Source organism: Homalodisca vitripennis, chromosome 5 (genome assembly GCF_021130785.1).
Source record: "Homalodisca vitripennis isolate AUS2020 chromosome 5, UT_GWSS_2.1, whole genome shotgun sequence".
NCBI classification, from domain to species: domain Eukaryota; kingdom Metazoa; phylum Arthropoda; class Insecta; order Hemiptera; family Cicadellidae; genus Homalodisca; species Homalodisca vitripennis.
Window position 1 is genome coordinate 67,374,536 of NC_060211.1, and position 26,610 is coordinate 67,401,145.

General features: G+C 34.7%; 1 protein-coding gene across 1 annotated transcript in view; it reads right to left on the minus strand.

Annotated features, from left to right (window-relative positions):
• Positions 1-842: 842 nt before the first annotated feature.
• The window catches only part of LOC124362323 (low-density lipoprotein receptor-related protein 4-like), a 35,370-nt gene continuing 9,602 nt past the window's right edge, over positions 843-26,610 (minus strand). The window contains exons 5-14 of the mRNA XM_046816731.1: positions 24,415-24,642; positions 21,380-21,740; positions 20,052-20,217; positions 18,317-18,521; positions 14,002-14,153; positions 7,074-7,248; positions 6,067-6,306; positions 4,258-4,618; positions 2,662-2,830; positions 843-1,138 (exon numbers count right to left, since the gene is read on the minus strand). Coding sequence (XP_046672687.1) covers positions 921-1,138; positions 2,662-2,830; positions 4,258-4,618; positions 6,067-6,306; positions 7,074-7,248; positions 14,002-14,153; positions 18,317-18,521; positions 20,052-20,217; positions 21,380-21,740; positions 24,415-24,642 — 2,275 coding nt within the window. The 3' untranslated portion in view covers positions 843-920. The remainder of the gene's footprint in view (positions 1,139-2,661; positions 2,831-4,257; positions 4,619-6,066; positions 6,307-7,073; positions 7,249-14,001; positions 14,154-18,316; positions 18,522-20,051; positions 20,218-21,379; positions 21,741-24,414; positions 24,643-26,610) is intronic.

Here is a 26,610-nt window from a genome sequence, read left to right on the forward strand (position 1 = left end):
ACAACTCTCTTCTACATAGAATAGTTAGTTAACCTATTCGAAGCTAAATTATAGTAGTACGGTATCCGAGACCTCATTTGGATTTTACAAGCACACAATTGAGTTTTTCATGCCACTACGATAAATTGTTTTTCATTGAGAAACAAATATAGTTTCAGATTGCGCACGTAAAAATGTAAAATGATTAGATTGTTTAGGAATATATGGTTTCGAACACTAAATTAAAGTTAAATCAACGTCAGTAAACGAGTCGTAGACAGACTACTCAGCGACTATCTACTGGTTGGTAAATAGCTCGGAAAGTGAAATATATTACCTATTCAACAAACTATCATTTGATAATTCCACCCTTTGGATGTTCTCTTTTACGTTGTGAGGTAAAAATGGCTGTGTATAAAAAATTCTACTCATTTTACTGTACCAATGTGCTACAAGAAAGAAACTTTGCACACACTGGGAAGTAAGCATTTGTGTCAGTAACTGCCATGCTGTTTATATTGCAATAGTTTAAAAATTGAAAAGGCAATTTAACGCAGTCAGCGTCAAAATTTGAGGGTACTTTTTTGTATAAGGTTTCAATTGATGCAAACATTCATATAAATTGGCCGTCATATCCATATTTTGGGGGTTTCAAAAAACGTAAACACAAGACGTAATTCGTAAGATACAACACGAATCTACACACGCCATCTACTTTTTTGACAAACATTTACGAGAGGCTTTGCTTACGCTTACTCAAGAATGATCATAAGCTTCAGGATAATTATAGGACGTTAATGAGTACCTTTATTCATAAATTAATCAAATTCTTAAAGAAACTTTGGGTATTAAAGTTACAAACATTTGAGGTTTTGACGTACTTTTCATTTTCAAATGTTTAATCCAAAAAGGCAAATAACAAAAATGAAACATCCAGGGACTCAAATTAGTCTAACATCATCCTCAGTTGTGTCGTAGGCCGGTGTTACAGAATCTGGTTGTTGATTATCTCTCGTTCTTGTGTAGGGCACGCTGAACAGCTTGAGCTGAAGATAGCTCCAGTATTTGTCAGTGAAGTAGGCCATTGTGAGTGAGATCAGCCCGACCACCAACACTATCAGTATAGTTAAACTCACTACTTCTGCAGATATTAGTCCATCTGTAAAATCGATAAATGTAAATGACAGCCAAAATCAGACTATTAATATAACAAGACTGTTACAAAATGTATCCAGTTCAATGTAAAATGTATTTTATAATTACCGCACATTAAAAAACAGCAAAAGTTTTGTTGGGAAAAGACAGTGTATCGGCTGTACTTAGATTTAATGCAGTATCCTATTATACAATAGTAGGACTCGTATACTGGGCACACACATGTATATTAGTTATTTTTTGATAGAAACCAAAATACAAAAATTACTAAACATCTTCCAAGACATAAACTTTTAAGTTTTCATTCATTGGGCTTGTGGTTGCAACTAATAGGTGAGTATGAATAAAATTACTCTTAAGTACATTATTCTCGGTCAAACGTTCTGATTTGCATTTCAACAACATATGGACATTTACATAAAACTGAGTAGTTTTTGACTTGCCTATTGTTATTGTATGAATGCTACCAAGGAATCAGAGTGCAAAATCTAAAAATGACATATATTACAGGTAAAAGGTTGACTCAAACATTTTTGGACTTGATTTTATTAACAAAGAAAGGAATGAAATACCCAAAACATAAACTAACTAAATATCTAGAAAAGCAAATAAATACTGTTAAGGCAATTAAAAATTAAAGAGAACTTCAATAAAGTAAGTTAGTATGAATGTAAGTTTCATCATGATATTACACAATGTCACTCTTACAATCATCAAAATGTAAGTTCTGTATTTAACATTATAGTGTCATACTCTATAATCTGTTAAAACTTTTAGAGTGACTAAGCGGTGTAAGACGGCGCATTTTTTATCTTTCTTATAGATAACGCAGATTCAAATGTTGTTTTTTAACCGCAGCACTTTTTATCAGTACTATCGACCTTGAACTGTATCGGCTCTCCCTCTTATTCTATTTTTTTTAAGATTCTCGCAAGGGTCAGTGGTTTATAGTAATGAGCAGATTAAGCCCAAGAGGTAATTGATCTTACTTTATAAAATATTCCTGTTGTACTAAATTCAAATGTAAATATTGTCAACTTATTAAGCTAAAAAAGGATAATTTTCATATATACAGATCTCCAAAATTGATAGTTACACAAACAACCCTTAAATTTACAACCAATGACAATATTTTTCAAATAAATTTTCCACTAATCGTAAATTTCACAATTAGGGTATCTGGTTAAAACGTATTCAATTTGTGAAGATAAACATTATTTAACAATCAAAGAAATATGAGCGCTAAGTTGACGATCGACTAACTTATAGGACAAAAGTAAAACACGATAGCAACTACTGAAGGCCATTTTATTAAAAGTTCAAAACTTTAAATGGAATACTCTGGTAATGCTCTGAATTTACTTAAGCAGCGCATCACATTTATAATAAACCTGACTTAAATCCCCTAATCAGTTGACCAACTAAAATTATTTATTGTCCTATTTTTCTTTGAAAAAAATGCTAAAAATATATTTAAGGTTTTATATAAGGTTTAAATTCTGATACTTTATAATAAAAGCTTGTTACCTGCGCACGTGAGTCTGTCAGCCCTCAGAGACATGGTCTTAGGGCAAGTACAAACAGCTGAATACAAGGATAACGGCATGCAGATGTGAGAGCAGCCCTTCGTTCTGCATGGATCTTTACTTGACCCCGTTTGAAGCTTAGGGTGGACCAACCTAAAGTCCCATACCGCCTAGACCAAAATAACAGAATATGAAATTAAATAGTCTATAATTGAATATGTAAATGCACTTCTTTGTGTACAGTTGTTATTGACGATGGGAGGTTTGAAAGGATACCCTAAATATTTTACTGTACTTGTAAATATGAATTGAATAGTCTTAAAATATTGTTAAAATGATATTCCTAGACAACTGGAATAAAATTATTTTATTATATTCCAATACTATTTCGGTATCTAGTGTTATCAAAAATAATATTGATAAAAATAAAATACATTTTAAGAAAAAAATGATACCTTATTTCGATGTGCTTATTATTATATAAATAAAAAAGTTATCAGATGACCAATATTGTAAACTTATAAAAAGCGTATTTGTGCGATCGACATTCCAAATTTTATTATTATTATTATTACATATTAAATTTATGTAGAATAGGGACTAATGGAATTTTTTATATATAAGTACACTGGAGAGATTCAAACTAGGTATGTACTTGAACACTAAATGCCTATTCTAAATAAAATTTACTGAAAACTTGCGTCCTTTACCCATTCCCTCCAATTAAAATATTAGTTAACAAATTTTGAAGGTTAAAGGTTTCAATCAGTGATTAGTTACAAAAAAAGTTTATTGCGTTTTTTCTTGAAACAATAGTGACTGTTTATTTTAATATGTTAATCGTTATTGTCAATCAAACATAATATATTACACAACATCAGTTGTAATATCAAATTAATCACCTCGAAGTGTTAATGTTGATAATTTTATTTATTACAACATTGGAATAGTTATACATATGAAATTGAACATGCTGAGATGTGACACATGGAAAATCCTGAATCCTTAGAAATACGTTAAGTTGACTCAGCTTTACGATGAGAAGAGAGAGAATTTAGAGTCTATCAAAATGAAGGACACAGTATGATTTTATATTTAGGCTGCCTTGTAGGTCAGTTTATATATACGCATAAAAATCCTAAATAAATAAAAATATTGCTTAAACTATGTGAAAAAGCCTAATTTTCAAAAAACTTACATACCTCTGCAGTAAGGGGAAAATGAAAGAAAATTGAAATGTCTTTCAAATACATTCTAATGTGATGGTTAATTTTTAGATCTCAGTATATAAATTTATGTACTACTTACAAGTTAAACATTTTCTGAAATTTATTTTGAAAAATACTTTATTTAATATCCACAGTTATAATATTTAGAGAGAGACGTTATGTATATTTTATGGTTGACCGATTTTGTTTAAGCTCTTTTTAGACTATCTGCAGCTTGAATTACTATTTTAGTATTTATAATTAAATTGATATCCTATGTAGATTTGACATTTATATCTTAGATCATACTGTTAATATGTTTCTGTAACTTAGAAATAGCCCAGATAATATTATGTTTGAAAGATAGCCAAGTTTAAAGGTACACTGACCCTGTCGATAGACTTGATAATCTGCACACTCTCATTTCCATTCGGTTGAAGCGGTGCTCTGAGAAGGATGTCTCGCATTCCGATGTAGTTGACCCAGTAAACATGATTGTTGTACAGACCGATGCCATACACGTTCATCATGTAGGTGGAGCGCATGTGTTCCTTGTGCTCTCCTCCGGTGTAGTTCACGCTCATTAGAGACACAGCGCTGTCCATAGTTCCCACGAAGAACAGCCGTTTAGCCTCCAAGTCCAGTGTCAACGCTCGCACGTTCACGGCTTCCCCGCTCACACTTGTTTGGAACTTCTTAGTGTTCAGTGAATAAGACTCGATGATTCCATCAGCCATCCAGAAGAGGATCCTGAACGAAAATACATTTTAAAATTCAGTACAACTAATTAGTAAATTACAAATACGGATGCGAACTGATTAGAATGTCTTTTAATGGGCCCATCCATTCTCGCGCACGTGACGTCAATATGACATCAACTGATGCAAGTAGGAAGAAATAGATGTGAAAATAACAAATCCAATACAAATCTGTTGATTTGGCATGTCCATGGACGCTACGGACATCCATGTAATAGAAACTGAAATACGAGGAAAACACCTTTGACTAACGTTAAAGGGTCTTTCAAAGCGGACAGTCTTAATAAATAATTAAAAAAACATAATTTTCTCGAGTACTGTGAATTTTAAATCTGCAAGGGTCTACAATCTTTTAAATAGAAAATTTCCAAGTGAGTGAATTTGGTCCATATTTATAATATACTAGATTTTAGCAGTGGCTTCGCAATTTCCTTTTTTATAACGTGGAAACCATGGGGACATTCTTTTTAAAATGCTATTCTAATGACTTTCTCTGAATAGTCAAAGTTACTGAAAGATATTCCAATCTCCCGAGCCATATTAGATTTAAGTTTATAGAAGTGTTTGGGAAACCCTGAAGTCGGACAATGATACAGTTTTATGAGGACCCGTGAAAGCTTGAATTTCTCTCCGAAATTCCAGTTTTTTTATTGAATAGCTCCAACGATTTCAGTAAAAATTGAACCATTTTAGGGCACAGTGGAGGGATCCTAATTTCAAAGTCCTTAGCTTTCCAGTAATACAAGATTGGGTTCCTTGGAGTTTAGTAATGCATGTAGGCATATTTTAGCTACATATTATGTTGATAAAATGTGTACTTAAAAATTATTTTAAATAAAACATAATTCTCTACTCTGGAAATACTATGAGTCGTCAGCTATTAAAGAAAAGGTTGAAATAAAAAAACACTGTTTTTAATGGGGCATAAATATAAGCAACATTTAAAATGGTAGTTCTATATTTAAACACATGGTTGTGCTGATATTTTACAATGCTTACACAGAACAGTTGATTATATTTAAAACTATCTTTTAATTAATTACAAGTGTTTGCAGCAATGCAATTTCCTATGGCAATTTTCACAATGTTAGAGACCAATGCGGTAGAGCCCAAATATCGGAGAGAATATGTCTTTCCTTAATGCGGCTCCTGGATACAATATAAACGTATGCACTAAATTGCATGTCTCTATCTGCACATTTTGCTGTGTGTTAATGAATCAGTCAGTCAGAGTATCTCTTTATATACAGACTACTATTAAAGCATTAAATAACTAATCAAAAACACTTTTTAACCAGACGAAATACTATATAATGCTACTTTTCTTGAAGTATGCCAATATAGTTTCATACAAAAGATGAAAAATGAAATTTATTCGCCTCTGGTTTGTATTGGCATAACACATAATAATCTGTTACAGGTTGACAAGTTACCTCGTACCTTTTGTGAGGATCGATTACCATCCTTCTGACCCTCGCCGGCTCTAGGGATCTTTCCATCACCGTGGCTAGGTTGCCACCTTCAAGGTCCATCACCTTGACAGTGTTCACCGTCCTGCTGCAGTCCATCCAGTAGATCCTGTCCGCGACCCAGTCAACGGCGAACCCGTCACAATGGCTCACTTCACTGACCACAGTAGGCATGCCAGCAGCTATGGTCGCTTTGGGTCCCAGTGTAGTTCTGAAACAGTCACGTTGAAACACTCATAAGCTTCTTACAGAAAAAATGGAAACCATTGGTTGAATGCTACAGTCTCGCGGGTATGGCACCTATCACATGATAACCGAGTCAAGCAACTTCGAGCGTGGCTTCTTGAATAACAACTGAGCGATCCTGTACTTGGTAGTAGACCACCCGCTCGATCTTTGGTGTTGGTTCGGTAAAATAAGACACACTTTAATTTCTATATTCATAACTCTTGAAATCTATTAAAATACGGGTGCATTAGTTAAGAAGCCGATGGAAAATTGGAGGTGACTGCTCAACTGATGAGATGTTCTGAAAGTAGACGGTTTAGTAAGTTGTAATATGGGCTTTCGAACTCCTTCAAAAATGTATCTTAATTTTGTGTTTGAATACAAATCAAACCAACATCTGATTTGGTATATACTATTATATTACGTAATAGTTATTATTGATAAAGAATAATAGACATCTAGAATCGCGTACTTTTCATTTCCATTTTTACCTGGATTTTTTTTTATACATGATATAGAAGAATATTGTTGTGGTGGATAAGAAAACTAAGTTTGATTTTTTAGGGAAATAACAGTTTTGGGGCCACGAGTAAAAGCTGCAGTTGTAAAAACCAATCATAAACGTTAATAGTTACGGTAGAAACGGATATTTCCTCTAAATTTGGTGTGCACGTTGTCCAAATACTCCATAACGTCCTTACAAATGTTCTCGTTGTTGCTCACGTATAGATACACGTTTATATCACTCACCTCACTATCTTACTCCCTGAGAACGTGAATAGCAGATTCCTCGCCAGATGACAGTCAATTGAGAAGGACCAGTTGGCGGTGACCATGAGGAGCGTAGGCGTGTTTATATGGCTGCCGCTGTATTGTATCACACCCGCGTTGTGGCTTAAGAGGAACCTCACATCCGTTTCGTTCACTGCAAAATGAAAATTTTAGACAATAATAGCAATAATAAGGTTTCAATCATTTCACACTGTGATAATTTAATGTTTCGGTTGAATATTCTATCAACTTTTATTGTATGGAAAATTTTAATTCCTGAAGGAGCTTTTACGTACGTATCACGGAAGTGTACCACGAAGCCTACCAGTTTAAAATTTCAGGAGTCCCGCAAAACGCAGAAAGCAACTGATCAGGAGATTTTCCATCCTTGTCCAGAACGCCAAAGATGGACCAGCGTTTCCTTATTACAGAGTAGTTAAAAAGCAAGTGATTAGCAGTTTAATTCCGCTTATTACATGATTTACAGAACAGATCATATCTGAAAATTCCAACTCTGTTAACATGTTTATGTTCCATGATCAGACCCATAACTTGAGAACACAGCAATCTACTTATGGAGAGAGAGGTTCCTGGTGAGGCTGGCGCCGAGGCTTTAGTAACATCCACGATGGAACTTTTTGTCTCGGCCTGTGACCGGTCTATGCCGCGAAAGAAACTCCGCCGTGGCAAGCAACCCGTCTACTGGTGGACTGAAGAGATTGCGGAGCTCAGAAGAACATGCCTTAGAGCAAAACGTGCCGCCACTAGAGCGAGAATTCCTGCAGATAGAGTTCGTAAGTCGGATGTCTACAAAACTGCGAGAAAGTCTCTCCGCCGAGCTATCAACAGGAGCAAGGCGAATAGCTGGAGGAAACTTCGGGACGACGTCGATTCCGATCCTTGGGGTTTGGGTTACAAAGTTGTGACCCAGAAACTCGGCGCCCGCTCTCCACCCTCCATCATGGAGGGCGCCACCATGGAGAGGATCGTCACTGCCCTGTTTCCTGTACATCCACAGCGACCACTAGTTGACTTCGAACGGGTGGAGAGCGTTCCGCTTTTTACTATTGAGGAGTTGGAAACCTCCGTTCTCACCCTGAAAAGCAACAAGGCTCCCGGCCCGGACGGGATTCCCAGCGAGGCTCTGAAGAAGATTTTCACCATCAATCCCGGGTTGTTGCTGAGAATGTACAATGCCTGCTTGGTTGAAGGAGTGTTTCCATCTCCCTGGAAAACCGCCAGGCTGGTGCTTATTAGCAAGGGAAAAGGTGATCCAGAGCTGCCGTCGTACTACAGACCTCTCTGCATGCTGGACACGGCTGGAAAACTTTTTGAAAAATTAATCCGTTCCCGCCTGATTTCTGCCGTGGTAGCTGTCGGGGACCTATGCCCTCGTCAGTACGGTTTCAGAAAGGGACGATCAACAATCGACGCGATTACGGAAGTACATAAAGCAGTTGAAAGAGCCGAGAGCCACAACCATTTCTCCCGCCGAGTAGTGCTTCTTGTTACGCTTGATGTCAAGAATGCCTTCAACTCGGCGAGATGGGTCGATATGTTGGATGCACTTCGTGACACCTTCCGAATTCCAACGTATCTGTTGCGGCTCATCGAGGACTACCTCCGTTCTAGGCGTCTGATATATGACACTCGAGACGGAGCGCGGACGGTGGAAGTCACCTCTGGTGCCGCGCAGGGTTCAATACTCGGCCCGGATCTCTGGAATATCGCTTATGACAGCCTCCTGAGATCCGAGATGCCAGAGGAAACCGTCTTGGTTGGGTACGCCGATGACGTTGCGGCTCTCATCGCCGCACGCAACGTTGAGCTGGCCCAGCTAAAGTTGAACCAGGTCATGCGAGTGGTCAACGCCTGGATGTCCGATCACGGTCTTTCGCTTGCTCTGAGCAAGACGGAGATCGTGATTCTCACAAAGAAAAGAATTGACACCGTCGTCCCGCTGCGAGTGGGAAGGGAAGTGGTCCAGTCAACGCGTGCCGCCAAGTACCTCGGAGTCATGGTGGACAATAAGTTTAGCTGGAGAGACCAGATCTTCCGTTCGGCGGACAAGGCTGCTAAGGTGGTCTCTTATCTTAGTAAGCTGATGGCCAATGTTGGGGGTCCTCGGTCCAGCAAAAGACGGTTATTGATGTCCGCAGTCCAGTCCGTACTCCTTTATGGGGCAGAGGTGTGGGCAGACGCTCTTACCAAGGAATGTTATAGGTTGCGACTCGCCCGGGTTCAGCGTCAAGCTGCGCTCCGGGTGTGTTCCGCCTATCGGACAGTATCCGAGCCTGCCGTCCTGGTGGTTGCCGGAGTCATCCCTGTCAAGCTTTTGGCAGGGGAGAGGAAGGTGATTTATCAGAGACAAGGCGAGATCGGCAAGGACGCAGCAAGATCCGAAGAGCGTGCCCGAACCTTCCAGCAGTGGCAACACAGCTGGGAGCACGAAACCCGAGGACGATGGACTGCGCGACTCATCGAGCAGGTTCAACCATGGGTCGAAAGGCGGCATGGCGAGGTGGATTACTACCTCACGCAGTTCCTGACAGGTCACGGCTATTTCAAGTCGTACCTGAACCGGATGGGCAAGACCGATTCACCGGATTGCATCTACTGCCCGGGCGTTCCCGACGACGCGGAACACACCTTCTTCCGCTGTCCGCGTTGGGAAAGGCCCCGCCTGGAGGCCACAAGAAAACTCGGGGTTTTTTCGGTGGATACGGTCTGCGAAAAGATAATGGAGGATGAGGGGAACTGGGATTGTTTGTCACAGTTCGTCCGGGGCATCCTCCTGGAAAAGAGACCCGATCTGGACCGCGAAGTGGCCCAGATCCCTTGACCGAGCGGCTGGATAAGGAGCGAGCCCCACGGGCTTAAGCCAAATTTAGGCCTAGCCTGAAGTAATGTGATAAACAATCCCAGGTTAGAATCCTAAAGAGTAGAGGAGGTTTTTTAGTGGGTAAACCCGTTTTTAGGGGAGTCCCACACTACAGGCTGGCCACCTGTGTGCGTAATTGCATTTTTCCTGCCTCTCCCTCAAAAAAAAAAAAAAAAAAAAAAAAAAAACTTATGGAGAGAGGATCAGATGCTACCCTGTGGGAAGGTGTTTGTAAAATAAGGCTACTCATCCTTAAACACGAATTTAATATCAATTTTCTCCACAATAATACAAGTACAGTATGAATCCAAATCTCAAGCTACGATGGTAAATTAGAGAAACATTAATTTTGAAGGTTTACTGAGATTATTGTTTGTTTTTCAAGTTTGCCTTAAGAATACCATTATGAAGAACGATATTAGTAATTGTGTTGGACAATTTACGTTTTAGATAAAAGGCTTCTTTTCTGAGATTGATACTGAAAAGGCATTATTTGTTGTTTCAAAATACAAGAATATAATAAATTCGTTCTTGTGCATTAAAAATAATGTGAGAAGGTACATTTTTTAGCAAAATTCATCGGATATTTTTGACCTACAGTGCTATTTTACTTTTTTGCGTAAAAATCACTACCGGATTCGGATAGTTCCGAGTATTAATTCTGTATATATGTAAACCTCATTTATATTATTCCTAGGTGGAATTGTTAACCTCTGTACTTTTTAGGCAGCTTTTAAATTTACTTAACAAGAACGTTCAAAACTTAAACTTTTAAACTTTATAAGCATGTAATGATTCTAGAGAAGGACAATTAGTTACAAATATCTTGAAGTTTGAATCTTTATGCAGAATTGAATATAAGGGATATAATCTTTTCATTGACTGTTATTAGTTTAAAACTTGTCATAGTGGTGAACGAATTTCTCATTTGCCATCGTTATATGCGGCCAAATGTTTGTAACATGTAACAATGACACATGTGCGAAATAATATAATACTTTCATTGACTAGATGTGCATGTTTATTCCTCCATAACATTATAATATCTTGTCCAATGTGGATATCCTACAACTCTATGTGTTTATCTTCACTGAAGTCCCATACTTTGAATATAACCTGAAGAAGGTATTTATATTGCCTGTGTATGCAGACCTGGATATGTATAAGTTTTTACAACACACATTCTAATAACTATTCCGATTTAAATCTTCTATAACCCATTGGATTTGTGACGATACCGGAATTTTTGTGTGACTATATGTAACCAGGAGTACATCCTCGAGTGTAACAAATATATCACTCAACGAATTAAAAAAATAAATTAACGATCGTTAATGAATGTTATATATTACATATTACCAAGAGTTCACAAGCAATGATGACTGGAAGCAGATTTACTTTTTTAATTACGTGGTAAATGAATCTACGGATGTACATTTTTGATGGAATTTTTTAATTTTGTTAGGATAAAAAGAATTAGTTTTAGATGAAGTGCCTGTTCTTTGTTTGAATGTTTTGATGACGATAGACGTTTTGAAACGGTGATTGTGTTCCGAACATTTTCCATCATCAGCATTATACTACACAAAGTCAACAAAACAGACGCTTTTACAGTATTATTTGTTTTGACATAAACAAAAGTTGGGAAAGTGAAATCTTTAATCTATGACTTTTTATACTCTCCTCCTTGACACTGACTCAAAAATTATATTATTTATTTATTACAATAAGTGTTATAAAATAAAGTAAAATTATTTTAATTAAGCTTCATATTTTATCGATTTAACATAGCGAAAAAATCTTACGGTACTCTAAGATGTTAGTTTATAATATCAGAAAAGAAATTCAACAACAAAGTCTCGATGCTATTATATTTTACCGTAGAGTTAGAATAATGCAATATCCAAAATTATTGCTACCTTCCCATACATACGAACAGGGATACGAAGTAGCGGTACAGAATCCAATATGCAATACGAAGTAATAGCATCGGTTTTAGTAATGTTTTCACCACTTGATGGAGTGTATTACTGTTTATGAAAGGAAGATAGAATACAATGGTCATTAAAACAACTATAAGGACCAATAACGAAATATACTTTTTTTATTGCAGTCTGGATACGAATTTGTTATAAATCTAGATTATTGTAATAAAGCAATGTGTGGTTTAGATTTAAAATGTGACTCGAATTAACATGTGACATTTTAATCTGTATAATTAATTTGCAATCATATGGTCCACGTATTGAGGTTATTGTGTGAAGATAAAGGGTCAGTTCGCAGTTGCACCGTGTGTAAATATTTAATTTAGAATAACATGTTTTCTTCTAACTACCAACTAACTACAAGCAGTAATTTAAGTTCTCTCTATCTGTCCTTGTGTCTAGTCACCATTAGAGAAGGCTGAGAGAAACATGCTCCCTCAGGACTGTAAAAACATGCCTAGTAGAATGTGAGTGTATCTTGTAATAAGGCGTACACAACTTGGTATGAAGTACTAGTGTAAGCTTATGAAAATTAATTGAATAAACCGGATTTATTTATTACAAATAATATTTTATCACACAAAGTAATGTTATTGAATTATTATACATTTATTGATGCAAATGTAATGTTACGTATTAATGCCTGAAGCCATACATGCTAAAACCATATTATATTTAGCATCTAGTTCTGACCGGAGTAATAATTCTTGGAGTTATAAATAAAGTTGTTCTACTTTTTCAATCTTAGAGTGCTGTGTTGTAAATAATAAAAAACTAACTCAACTCAATCAATCTTAATATGATAAAGTTTCAGTATTAAAAGTTAAATTTAGTAAAACCTGTTCAACACAAATAATTTAAGATTTTTCTTAAATTTTGAGGAATGTTTTTAATAAGGGATACGATGGCTGAGATTTCATCTGAGGATAGTCGTTGTAAATTGCTTCGCGTCTAAGCGTGGTGTAGAATACTTATAACATTGTTCCGAATATAGCTTTATTCTAATATTAATTTGTGTTACATGTGTAGTTTTATACATATATCCAATATGCTACACTATTCGGCTATACACAGGCTGCTGACTGCAAAGATCAGCTGACTTCTATTCTTGTCTTTGATTGGTTGGAGATAACGCAATGGACTGGGCCACTCTCGGATATATTGGGCGGGTAACTTAACGTAACCACGACCTACCATAATATCATTTTCTCTGAAGCTTCTGTCTCGTGCGGAGTTCCTTACCTTATAATGGTTAACTAGACCAGTCTCCTTACGAGGTGTGTGTGTTTTTTGTCACCCTCGTACTGCCACAATCCACGTTTGCTCACAAACATATCCCTATTGTATCAATCGATGTGGGTGATTTCAAGAGCTTTAATTGTTATTTATGTGGGTACTCAAAACCTTCGCTTTATCCTTCCTCTGCGCTGCTAAATGCCTGTACGTTTTGTCTACTTTGATTGTACTCCATTTTATTGACCCTGTGACAAATCTGTAGTTGCGATGTGGAAACTAGTGCTGCGTTGTGTGGCAGATAAAGATAACTCTGGTGAGTTTGGCATCAATATAATACGTAAATATGTAAAATGTTCCCCATGCATACGTTCTCTCCTTCTACCCACACATTGTCTCATTTAAGCCTGTTAATATTGTTATGCCAAGGATCGTAGTCTAGCTTGTCAGTCAACCATATCGAAATTTATCTATCTACGATCCAAAAAGCTTCCGTTTCTGTTGAAAGTCGAGAACCTCCTACAAGACGGAATGGTGAAAACAGGAGAAAGCAGTCTTCTAATGACCATCATTATGGTCAGAGATTCACCATTAGGAGGGGTTCCCTATGACGCTCTTTTTTACAACATGAACTAACACGGGCAAAGCTACACCTAGTTCGCAATGTTATGGAAGAATTTAGAAACCATTATTTTTTCTGGTCAGTTAAAAGTTGCAGGATTTTTATTAGGCATTGCATATTGCACATTTATATTTTAAAACACCTATGACATATTTTATAAATGAAGTAAATTTATTTATAGCTTACCAAATGGTGAATTGCCTTGGATTTCGTATATGGACATCAAAAATTCACCACCACATGTAGAATGGGGATCGTCAGGACATGGAGTGTTACAAAGATGGTCACCTCTCTTGCTGATCTCTCCCAATTCTAATCCACAGAAACAGTAGTTGTCGCTGAAATCAGTGTAGTTTAATGAATTTCAAGCAGTTTAACTTGAATTCAAAAGTTTTATAATACTTGTAAATAGTTCTTATAACACACTGTGCAATAGTTAATAAGAAACTCACTAATTTAGGTGAATATAACAATTTAGATGTTTAAAGGAATATTGAAAAAAGTAATTAAAGAAAATTTAATTACATTTAACTATTAGGAATATTTAAATTACATTTATGAAAGATTAAATATTAATTAAACGCATTAAATTTAGAATATTTAAAATAGTTGGATTTTAATTTGTTAGGCCGCCGTATAAAATATAACAACTGGATCTACAGATGTCGTAATATATTTGTTTGTATTATGTATAACATTATTGATTTATTTTACAGTCATTGGTAATGCCTATTTGTACACTGAAAAGCTACAATATGCTTTCAAACTACAAAAATAACTGAAATTTATAAAAACGTAATCCATATAAACACATGGGGAGTACTAGTACTACGTAACGGGATAAGCTGGGTACCTCAAAGTCTTCCTAAAAGACATCACGCATACATTGTGTTGAAATGCGTAATATCTCATGTTTAATTGACATCTTAACAATGATTGTACACACACACACACACACACACACACACACACACACACACACACACACACACACACACACACACACACACACACACACACACACACACACATGTATATATCTCATTGTTAAGAAGAAGATACAAACCAACATATTGGCTCTTCAATGTAAATCACCAGTTATATTAAATCTGTGGCATAGTTAATTTAGTTTTTCACTCTATAAAAGGTTTTATCTTTCTCTGTGTCTATGAAAAGTTACATGTGTTGTTTATTTGTTTAGATATCATGTATTATTGTTGTTTGTAATGGGTTGCTAATCTTATCTATTCTTAAATATGCTTATATTTTTTTATTATACGTGCTTTTGACTATGTAAGTTCAAAGCGACGAAATATTAAGCACTAAAAGCGAAGAACAAGACAAAAAACAAGGAAAACTCAACTAACGTATTGGAAATATTTAGACCGGAAGAAGATTACAAGGGCTGGAAGATAACGATTTCAGAATGAACGCCCAAAAACTGATATAAGAGACAGTTGTCATTTTCTTCTATCTCTCTTTACTATGTTCACTAAAATAATACAGACCTGATGTATGCCTACACACGTTTGAAAAATATTATAGGGGTAAATCATATTACATAATAATAATAACCACACTGTTACTAAATAGGCTACGGACGATTAAAAAATGCATACAAATCGCGGGTAACAGTGAGTTACGTATATTATTAAACACTTACATCCAAAGAAAAATGTTGGATTTAATTTTAGTTTTATTTTTTATAGTAACACAAATTTTTCATAATAAAGAAACTTTTACCTTACGATCGTTTCATGCTTTGTCATTGTATCAATACCAATTGATATATTTATAATAATTATATATATATATATATATATATATATATATTATAAAATGATGATTCTAATAATAGAATTATAATATTTATAACCGTATCTATAATGTATGAAATATCACTTTCGTAGATGTGTTAAATATTTAGAGTTGTCAAACATTAATTGGCCGAGCCTTAGAGAAGCCTATCAACCGAGAGGCTGGACAAACATATTTTTTCTGTCTGTCCCCACATTATCTCGAAATAACGATCTATAGGCTTGAAATATTGCATGGAGGAAATATGAGGAACTCTGAGTTCAATGATTGTGCATATCACTCTATGCTGTAATTTAGCTGAGGGTAAGCGAATATACTTACATTGATCTTATGGGTATCCATGATGGAAACGAGAAAATAGAATAGATACATCATTAAAAAATCTCAGCATACTCATGAGATTTCAACATATTAAATATATTAAAAAATGTTGCCTAACTATCCCAACACAAACAATCTGATGTTATGGTGACTTTATGTGTTATCTAGAAACTCAATTTAGTGGGTTTAACAAAAATGTGAATGTATCATAGTACGAGAAACCTCGAGAAAAGATTTCATGTTTGATTTAATTTTTTTAAACATTTCTAAAATGAAACTTCATTTTTACATATACAAGAATGATTTCTATGATGGTGCATCTACAGTTATGGATGGACGTCCACTTAGTAAACTGACGTATATGATTAACGTCATATTTACGAGTATATATTTCTCTTTAGTCCTCTGTATGATGATGGTCTGTCAGATTCACATGTCAGTGATGAAATGAGCCATAGACTCGATATTTTGCATTTAGCCTCAGGAAAGCCTATTACGCCACACGTGATGTGCATGCTCCCATATTGTAGTTGGAGAAGAATTTTTCCATAGAATTTGTACATATAGATTTGGACCATTGGGATTGAGAATCTTATGAATGGTCAGGGTGAGGGTTGGAATAAGCGTCAAGTTCGGACAGTCCATCTCAACGTCTGATCATTTTGAAGAGGTCAAGCTTGACGGAACACATTTGGCTACTCAGTAGAGCATTAGCCGAGAAAGGATTAGCATAAAGTAGTATTACGAGTATAATTATTATTTACAGTATACTTAGTTTAATTCTTATAATTTGAATATTTAGATGTTTATTTCCTAAAATAAACAGTAACCTATTACTATGATGACTTTCAATCTTATAGGATTAAAAGGCAAACTCTATAAAATATTCGTCTTTAGACCTCGAGTTCTTTACTACAATTCATGTAACCATTGTAAGTTCAAGAAGACTATAAAAATTGTTTGAAGGATATTGAGGCAGTTCCGTTGGAATACCTCGAGAAGCATACGAGCTTTAGCATCCACACATTTGTTTTTATTGATATTTCTTTTATTATGGTAATGTATGCTATTATTTATTACTATTTATTAGAACGAAGCACAACTTTGTTAACAAATAATGGTTTCAGAGTAATGATGCTGAACGAAATCTGCACGTACAGTATAGTTGTTATTTTGCCATAGAAAATCTGCATATTTTGATATTAATAATTGACGTTTTAATGATCGCCTAAGTCTAAATACATCTTCCTATTGAAAAATATTTTCGATTATTGCCCGAAAAATTCTCTTTTGTAAAGTTACTAGAGTGTGAGGAAAAAGTGGTAACTTTTTGTGTCTATGAAAATGTTGTATGGTTTGAAATTAGTTTGAGTATTAGACGGATAGCGTTAAGAAATGGTGACAAAAGTTAGTGACAAAGGTCCTCAAATATTTTTGACTATCCTAAATTTATTAATTATAATGTTGGATTAGAGAAACATTTTTTTGTATAAATGTGCCCTAAAAATCCCAAGTATTTAATAGAACTTATAATATTTAAATTACCTTTTTTTTTTTGGAAAAAGTTGATTCACTAGTTTTAAAGAGAGATGGAGAAAATGATCTTTCATGTAGTATTTATAAAATAAAATATTGAAGAACTACAGCCATTGGTTATGGAAGTGTAATTACTAATCATAAAATTAAATGAAATTAACAGATTACAGTAAATAAATGTATATACTTCAAATAATTGGAAGATACCCAATTATGTCAGTGTCATTTGCGGCTAATTACTCGTATAAAAGAATTCGTATGTCAGCTCAGAAGCACCAACTTTATAGAGGAATCTCTATAAATAAGACATGACGAGATATTAGTGTTTAACTTTTGTGGAATTGTGGGACAGGAAATCCTGTTCAGATTGTAAATAAAACGTTCTTCACTTTAATAACGGTTATTCCTTATTTTGAGTTTGAAAGACAATATACCAACAAGCTGTTCAGATTGTAGTCTGTTAGACCACAACACTTAATTTAAATTTCGAACTACTTAAGCTTAAATTAACACGAATTAAAGTATTCCTTTTATGTGAACCAGAAAACATGGGTCAAAAATGAAAGTTCTCATTAGAGTAAAGTTTTGTACATAAAAGTCTTCATTGCTGTCTTGCGCCATATTTTCCGGTTGAAAAATGCATCGAAGATTATCCTGTAGCTGGATTTAAACCAATCGAAATGTATTCTAGAATTTAATTTCGATACACATTTCATGGTAATATAATAGTATCACAATGCTGAATTTTCTTAAGTAAACTCTATAATTGTGGCATAAATTGTAATACAAAATATACAAATTTATTATTAAAGGTTATCATTTATACCTGATTCCGGCATACGTGCTGGCTAACTTCTCACAGTAGTTAACACACTTCTGAAGGGTTATATTGTGCATGATATGGTTCAGATGCATTAAGATGAAGTAGCCAAATTCAAAGCAACCATGGTAATTGAAAGTTTTCCCAGAAGCTGTTTTCTTTGGAGTTGGTGGCGTGATAGTTGTCGTCACGTTGGAAACAGTTGGTGCGCCTAAAATCATAAAGGCATTTTTGGTTTCATAGATTTAAAAAATATAATACACATACTGATGAAACATTAGTTTTAAATACATTTTTTAATTGATGGGATAGGCAAAAGCATGATTTGACTCCATAAGTACTTATTTCGAGATACATATTAATAGCCAATTTGCACTGTATAAAAGACAACACTTTCTCGTAAACTTGATAGAAGAATATCTCTGAAAAGTAAACCTCACATGATTTTTCCGACACATTTTTGGTGGGTATCGATATGGGGTCTATAAAACTAAATAAATTTTTTCTGATGTTACACTTGCCAAAATTTTTGTTAATTTAAGGAAATTTTTGGCTGAACTTTAGCGAAGTGTATCACTCAAGGATTATCACGTAAAGTGTACAGAATAAGGCGAGTACACTTAACTCAGACAGAACCTCGCACGTCACGTGCCTCGGCTACTCCAGAGCTACGTTTTACCCACACTGTACTCGATAAAATAAGCTTTGTGTTAATTTCAAAGCAGTGTAGACTGTAGTTAGTATTCTTTACCACCAAAAAATGAATCTTGTTATTTTCCAAGTGACCACGATATAAAAAATACAATAAAAACGTACCAAAACTGATATAATTTATACTGCGAACAGCAATCAAAATCATAAGGAAGAACACGGAATTGAAATATGTTCTCAGAGTAGCTAGGGTAATGATTCAAAGGAAATTTAGGATAAGATAAAAGGATATGTAGCGTCACAATAATGGGAAGCCTACAACACTCTAGTGATAATGGAGATAAAACGTGACCTTGAGTGTGGGTATCAGGGACCTTTAGATAACAATTAGGCTGTTGTCCATAATTATTAAAGTGTGCAGCTAGAAACTTGTCGGTTTTTACATTTTAAACAAATTTATGAACTGCTCATATTGTGCAAGCGTACCTTGAAACCTTGAAAGAGATAGTGTGTGCTTATGCGTTGAGGGATTTCGTTAAAAAAGTATTTTTATGTATATTTCAAAATAATTATAATTTTGTAAATATTTTATAACTGATTCAAAACAGCTGATACTTTTCAACTTGTGTGCAAGCATACGTCAAAAGTGATCGTGCTCGCATAAGCGTTGGTGGATTTCATTAAACAAGTACCGTTGGAATTATTATAAAAATTACTAAATATTTGGTAACTTGTAATTTTGTTATAACTTATAACTATACTGGTATTTCTTGTTATTTGACTTTAAAAGTTTCAATAGGCATTATTGTGTAATGTTATAGTAAATCTTACCAATGTTTTTTTACATTTCCCCTGATTTATCATATGTGCAATATATGTATGTAAATATATCACCTTTTATTATTATGGGAAATTTTAATACTGTAGATTGTACACTGGATGAATAGCGGATTTATGGATCAAATATTCTCGTATTATACCTCCATTTTGAGTATTTAATTACATTTCATAACCACATAAAATTATGATTATCTACCGAACTTGTTAATTAAGATAAAAAATTAAGTTAAAAAATCACATAAATATTTACCTGAGCATGTTATTTCATCTAAGTTCAGTTGCATACCCTTAGGACATGAACAGTGAGCTGACGTAGCATTGGACACACAAATGTGAGAGCAAGAAATGCTCCTGCAAGGATCTTCACCTGGTTCTTTTTGAATGTCTTGATGTACCAATTTCATGTGCCAGACCGCCTGTTAACAAGATATGTTTGGATGTTAATGGTTTATCATTGAAAACATTGTTGTTACGTTTTCCATTTAAGTACAAGGCTTAAATAAAAACGTTACGTCTATGTTGTGATTTCTTTAAGTGCAATGATGACTCTCGTGTTAAAGTTTTTATCATAATGTATTATGTATTGTAGTATCAGTTATTCCATTACATTCCTTAAAACATTACATTACATAATAATTATATTCATATTCCCATATTTGTTATCGTAGCGTTCTAGATGGTTTATTACCATGTTCCCTTTAATTGCCTGTATTATTACACTTTAAATTGTTATTTGTGTTTTATTTCCCAGTACTTTAGTTCTCCTATGTAACATTGCTTATAGTTATATTACATTGATGTTATACTTAGCTTGACGTTATGCAATATCTTTTAGCTGATATTCGTAATGTCCCGACTGTATTATTTGTTCTTTGAAATGGTTATACCGTTGAAATCTTTATATATATATATATATATATATATATATATATATATATATATATATATATATTTAGATTGCACCAATGATCAATAAACTCTCTAATGCAACGAAAATACTATTGAACGCTGTTATAAAAACCACCTCATTGTACAAAGTCGTGAATGTTTGTACATAAGGTAATCGAATTTGGTTACATCGAAGGTAAATAAAAAGATCCGAAAGAAGACGCTTTATAATCGAAATTGGTTTTTCATTGATACATTTTCTTGATCGGAGCACAAGGCAAACTCCACAGTAATACTGGAAATATCTTTGACAGAAAATTAATTTCAACAAACCGAATTTGATTCTTTATAACCAAATTAGTTTATCGAAATTCATCTTTATAAAGTAATTGCACTGAATAACTTATCAACACCTAGCAAAAACCACGAAATACAGATGCAGGAAATATGGTTCATACTTTCATAATGCGTCTAAGAGGCTCACGAAGGAACGACTATCAATTATCTCAGGAGTGTTTAAGAATGTGACAGAAAAAGAATACGTAAATATATTGCACTGTTTTTCAACAGGAAATTGCGTGCTAAGGTGCGGGAAACTGCTAGTAGATGAATAAAATTATTATTGATTTACGTTTTCAAATTTGTATTGTGCTTATTTTCATGAATTTAATTGGAGGCTATTTCACTCACCTTTTCTATAGGAGTGAGCACCTGCACACGGTCCCTGCTGGTAAGGTTGACTGGAGCCTTGTACAAGACGTCCTTGACATCCGCGTAGTTCACCCAGTACAACATCCCTCCAAGGAGGCTCAGACCGTACACGCTCCGCATCTGGGGCAGAGAGAAGTGCGTGCGGTGGCCTCCGCCGATGTAGTCCATGCTGAACAGTGACGTCGACTGGTTCAGAGTGCCCACGTAGTACACCCTGCGCTCCTGGAGATCTAGAGTAATGGACCTTACACTCACCCCTGGGGCACTCATGTTAGGCTGGAAGTACTTCCCGGACAGCGTACATGACTCTATAACTCCGTCCGCCATCCAGAAAGCTACCCTAGAAGAAATTTAATATCTTTATTAACGGAGATATGGAAAAATTGAAATATATTTGTACACTCATGTTGAGATGGAAGAGAGGTTCAATAATTTATTTTCAGAAACTCCATATCAGCCCCATTTGGTCTTAAATATCTATTATTAGTTCGATCTCCGTAAAGATTTACAAGATCATAGTCTAAAACTTAAGATTTTTGACATTACTATTCAAAATTGAATAAAGGGGTACATTAACTGATCCATTAGAAAGGGAAAATTCAATAGGACTTTACCTATCACTACCTACTTACTGTCACTACCTATTACGCGATTCCCCTTACATAAATCTGACCAGATTCGGTTAACTAATAATTTATAAATTCTCATAAAGTTACCTAACATTGTACACAACGTTACGCATCTTACTACACACAAGACGATGTAAGTTCACCATGTATGCCGCCGGGTGGCAGGTATTTACATACATGTAACACATTATTATTACAGATTTTTCAATTGGAAGTAACTAATTGGTCTTATATGTATATATATATATATATATATAATATATATATATATATATATATATAATTTCAATAAACACTGAATCGCAAAAAGTACTTGCTCCGCCGGGAGTCGAACCCGGATCTCTCACTTGCCGGGTGAATGTGCTACCATTACACCACAGAGCGCTTACCTTTTCCGATTCAATTATTTTGTATTTGGCCGTATCTGTCACATATGAGTTTAAATAAGCAAACTAACATATGATCGGAAGACCAAATACCTGTCAAACGACTTTTATTTACATTAAATTGTATAAATGGCAATAGCCTTATTTAATTTCAATAAACACTGAATCGCAAAAAGTACTTGCTCCACCGGGAGTCGAACCCGGATCTCTCACTTGCCGGGTGAATGTGCTACCATTACACCACAGAGCGCTTACCTTTTCCGATTCAATTATTTTGTATTTGGCCGTATCTGTCACATATGAGTTTAAATAAGCAAACTAACATATGATCGGAAGACCAAATACCTGTCAAACGACTTTTATTTACATTAAATTGTATAAATGGCAATAGCCTTATTTAATTTCAATAAACACTGAATCGCAAAAAGTACTTGCTCCGCCGGGAGTCGAACCCGGATCTCTCACTTGCCGGGTGAATGTGCTGCCATTACACCACAGAGCGCTTACCTTTTCCGATTCAATTATTTTGTATTTGGCCGTATCTGTCACATATGAGTTTAAATAAGCAAACTAACATATGATCGGAAGACCAAATACCTGTCAAACGACTTTTATTTACATTAAATTGTATAAATGGCAATAGCCTTATTTAATTTCAATAAACACTGAATCGCAAAAAGTACTTGCTCCGCCGGGAGTCGAACCCGGATCTCTCACTTGCCGGGTGAATGTGCTACCATTACACCACAGAGCGCTTACCTTTTCCGATTCAATTATTTTGTATTTGGCCGTATCTGTCACATATGAGTTTAAATAAGCAAACTAACATATGATCGGAAGACCAAATACCTGTCAAACGACTTTTATTTACATTAAATTGTATAAATGGCAATAGCCTTATTTAATTTCAATAAACACTGAATCGCAAAAAGTACTTGCTCCGCCGGGAGTCGAACCCGGATCTCTCACTTGCCGGGTGAATGTGCTACCATTACACCACAGAGCGCTTAATTTTTCCGATTCAATTATTTTGTATTTGGCCGTATCTGTCACATATGATCGGAAGACCAAATACCTGTCAAACGACTTTTATTTACATATATATATATATATATATATATATATAGTTTAGGTAGACCAATTGCTGTATATTTAATATCCATGCATCCGAAGGTGCTAAATCTAATGGCAGCTATACGTTGAATTTGGTAAACATCCTACAGTAACAATGTACAACTTTAATTTGTTTTTACCGAATGCTAAATATTAATTTTTTCAACTGAAGATACCAACTGACAAAAATTTTCAAGGCTACATCCAAAGTGTAAAGTTCTAAGTAGGATCTGAAAGTTTTACAATTTATTCATCAAGAAATTTTCATAATTATTATTCTGTCCATCTCCGTGGCACATGGTATTGTAGGAGGAGTAAGATAGAGATAGATGGTGCAGAATCCTCCTATCTGTACTCAGAACACAAAGAACAGTATCAACAATTCCTACAATAAATTTGTTTCACAAAACGTTTATCTTTAATTTATTTCCGTGAAATATTTTATATTTGATACAGCTGTAATAGTCCACTTTCTGGAATTTCGCCCAAGAACCTTAAGTAGAATGATTGCTGTCCAAAGTAGATTTTCCGCCCTTTTCTCAAAACAATACATAATATTACAATAGCTAATACAGAAAGTATCATAATAGTCATCCATTTTCTACAATAAGAGGTGTACCAGAAAACTTAAATACACGGGAATGGATTTTCAGGATTGTTTTAAATATCTGACTTTCTTAACTAACTTCAACGGTAAGTATCAAGAAAGTGTTTAATCACACTTTTAGATCTATTACAAGTTTTCTACAAGACCTTAACATAAGGAAATTATGTACGATACCATAACAACCACAAAGGGAGCGCTGGAGGGCCCGTAGGAAGGCTCAGAGGAAGTTAAAAATAACGATGCTTGATTTTTGTAAAGAAGTGATAATTTAGTGTATACCCTTTGTACGGGTCTATTTCCATCCTTTTGACCGAAACTGGATTTGCTGGTCTTTGCATCACAGTTGTGACTCCCCCGCCTCCTAGGTCCATCGACATGAAAGCTGTAGAGTTCCCGGAACAGTTCATCCAGTAAATCTTGTCGTGTAACCAGTCCACTGCGAAACCCTCGCACATCGAGAGGACCCTCACCAGTTCCGGAGCACTGTTTTTTGGCTCCATCGTTGTCCTGTAGGGTTTAAAAACAAAAAGTTTATTTTATCTGTAATAGTAATAATACTAGGGATTATTTGTAAAGTAGAATAAAAAGGATAACCTTACAATATGTGTGTGTGTGTGTGTGTGTGTGTGTGTGTGTGTGTGTGTGTGTGTGTGTGTGTGTGTGTGTGTGTGTGTGTGTGTGTGTGTGTGTGTGCATTTTACATTTATATCCACAGGAAGTCAAAAAGTTAAATATCTTTTATTATAATCCAAAACCCCATTACACCTAGTATTAATTAGAAAATGTAATGAAAATCAGGGCTGTACTTTATCTTATTTTTAATACTGTACTTACTTCTTACTTAGCCAAACTTAACTAGGTTTTAAATAAGTCAAACATAATTATACTTTGTGAAGCAACTAAGTATTTATATAATAAACATGTTTTTAATCTATCAGAGTTCATTCTGACCTGAGAAAATAAATGTGATAGATCCGTATTTTTATATATTATTTATAGTCCTGAGAAGACTTTATCTGTAATACATAAGTGAAATTATAGTGATATTTCGTAGAATGGATTTGTAGACAAATATGTTGTACCTTACCCTAACAAAAGTTCCAAAATTTGTCATACTGTATTTTGATTTTACACTAAATATCGAAATATGTAACGAAAATCGAGGAAGGAATGTCCCATCTTCAGCTTAAAGTTAAATCACATAAGCTAACAAATCTTAGACACGATAAGTAATTTTCGATACACATACACGTGATAGGTATTGCGTACACGCACAATCACAGTCTCGATCTGCTGGTTTGCATCGTAAGTTGAAGGTTACATTACTCCTATTTCCCTACTTATTCATGAATTCTTATCTTACTAAAATCTTAAGAGTTTTTAATAAGGTACTCTTGTAACCGAGAATTGTATTTAGAATAGTGGGAAATGAATTGGAGTTTTGTTTTAAATCACAGAATTTGGATATTTGTTTAAAAATTATTGTAGATTTAATTTTTCTCTTTGGTATCGAGTCTTCAACCCTTTTACCTACAGACTATCATGAATGTCACTCATGTCTTGGTTACTTTCAAAAATATGTAGGGTGAACAATGTTTTGTTCAATTTATTTGCTCTTGGGTTGGAGCGATGTTCTTTGTCCGACGAGTTTGTCTGACGTGTATGATGTTACGTTCCTCACTGTTTAACTTACCTAAAACAGTTCTACAAATTTTGTTTTCATTTACAATACCCTTTTCTTTTGAAACTATTGTATTTTATTGGATTTTTTAAACGATAAAATTATTCCTGAGTATTGCAGTAACTGATAAAATGTTTTATTTATTGAGTCTGTGTGTTTTATTAAATGTTACCTTACGTGTTTTTATAAGTTCAGTTGACTTTTGAAGTTTTTACATATCTAACTATGGGACTTTCGTCCCGATACATGTAGTGTAAAATGTCAAGAAACAAATGTTAGAACTATTGACTAATATATGTGCCCGCAATTACAGTTGGTAGTTCAATTTGATGCCCAAAGGAGCCTTATTTCTAGGACCATAGCTCAAGATAGGGTATTGGTTTCCTGTAGGTGTTTTTTTTTAAACTAAGTAACCCTTTGGAAGTGATAAACCACACATTAATTGAAGTAATATACACATTAATTGTCCTGTAATAAAGTACAAGTTATCTCACAGCACGTTTGACATTACTCGCATACCGGTTCTTAAACACGTTTAAACGCGTTATTTACACATTAGTAGCTTATACTCTTACGTAACTTAAAAAATGAGTAAGAATACAAACATTTTTAAATGTTGCTATACATCTACAATTCATAAAAGTATACGGTATTCCATAAGGAATTTTAAAATTTGCCAAATTTTGAAGTTCTAAATTCAAAGGTTTAATACTTTAACTTTTCTGTAAATTGTTTTGCCTTTGAGATACCAATCGTGGCACATATCACATATACATGACAAATTATTACTTCAA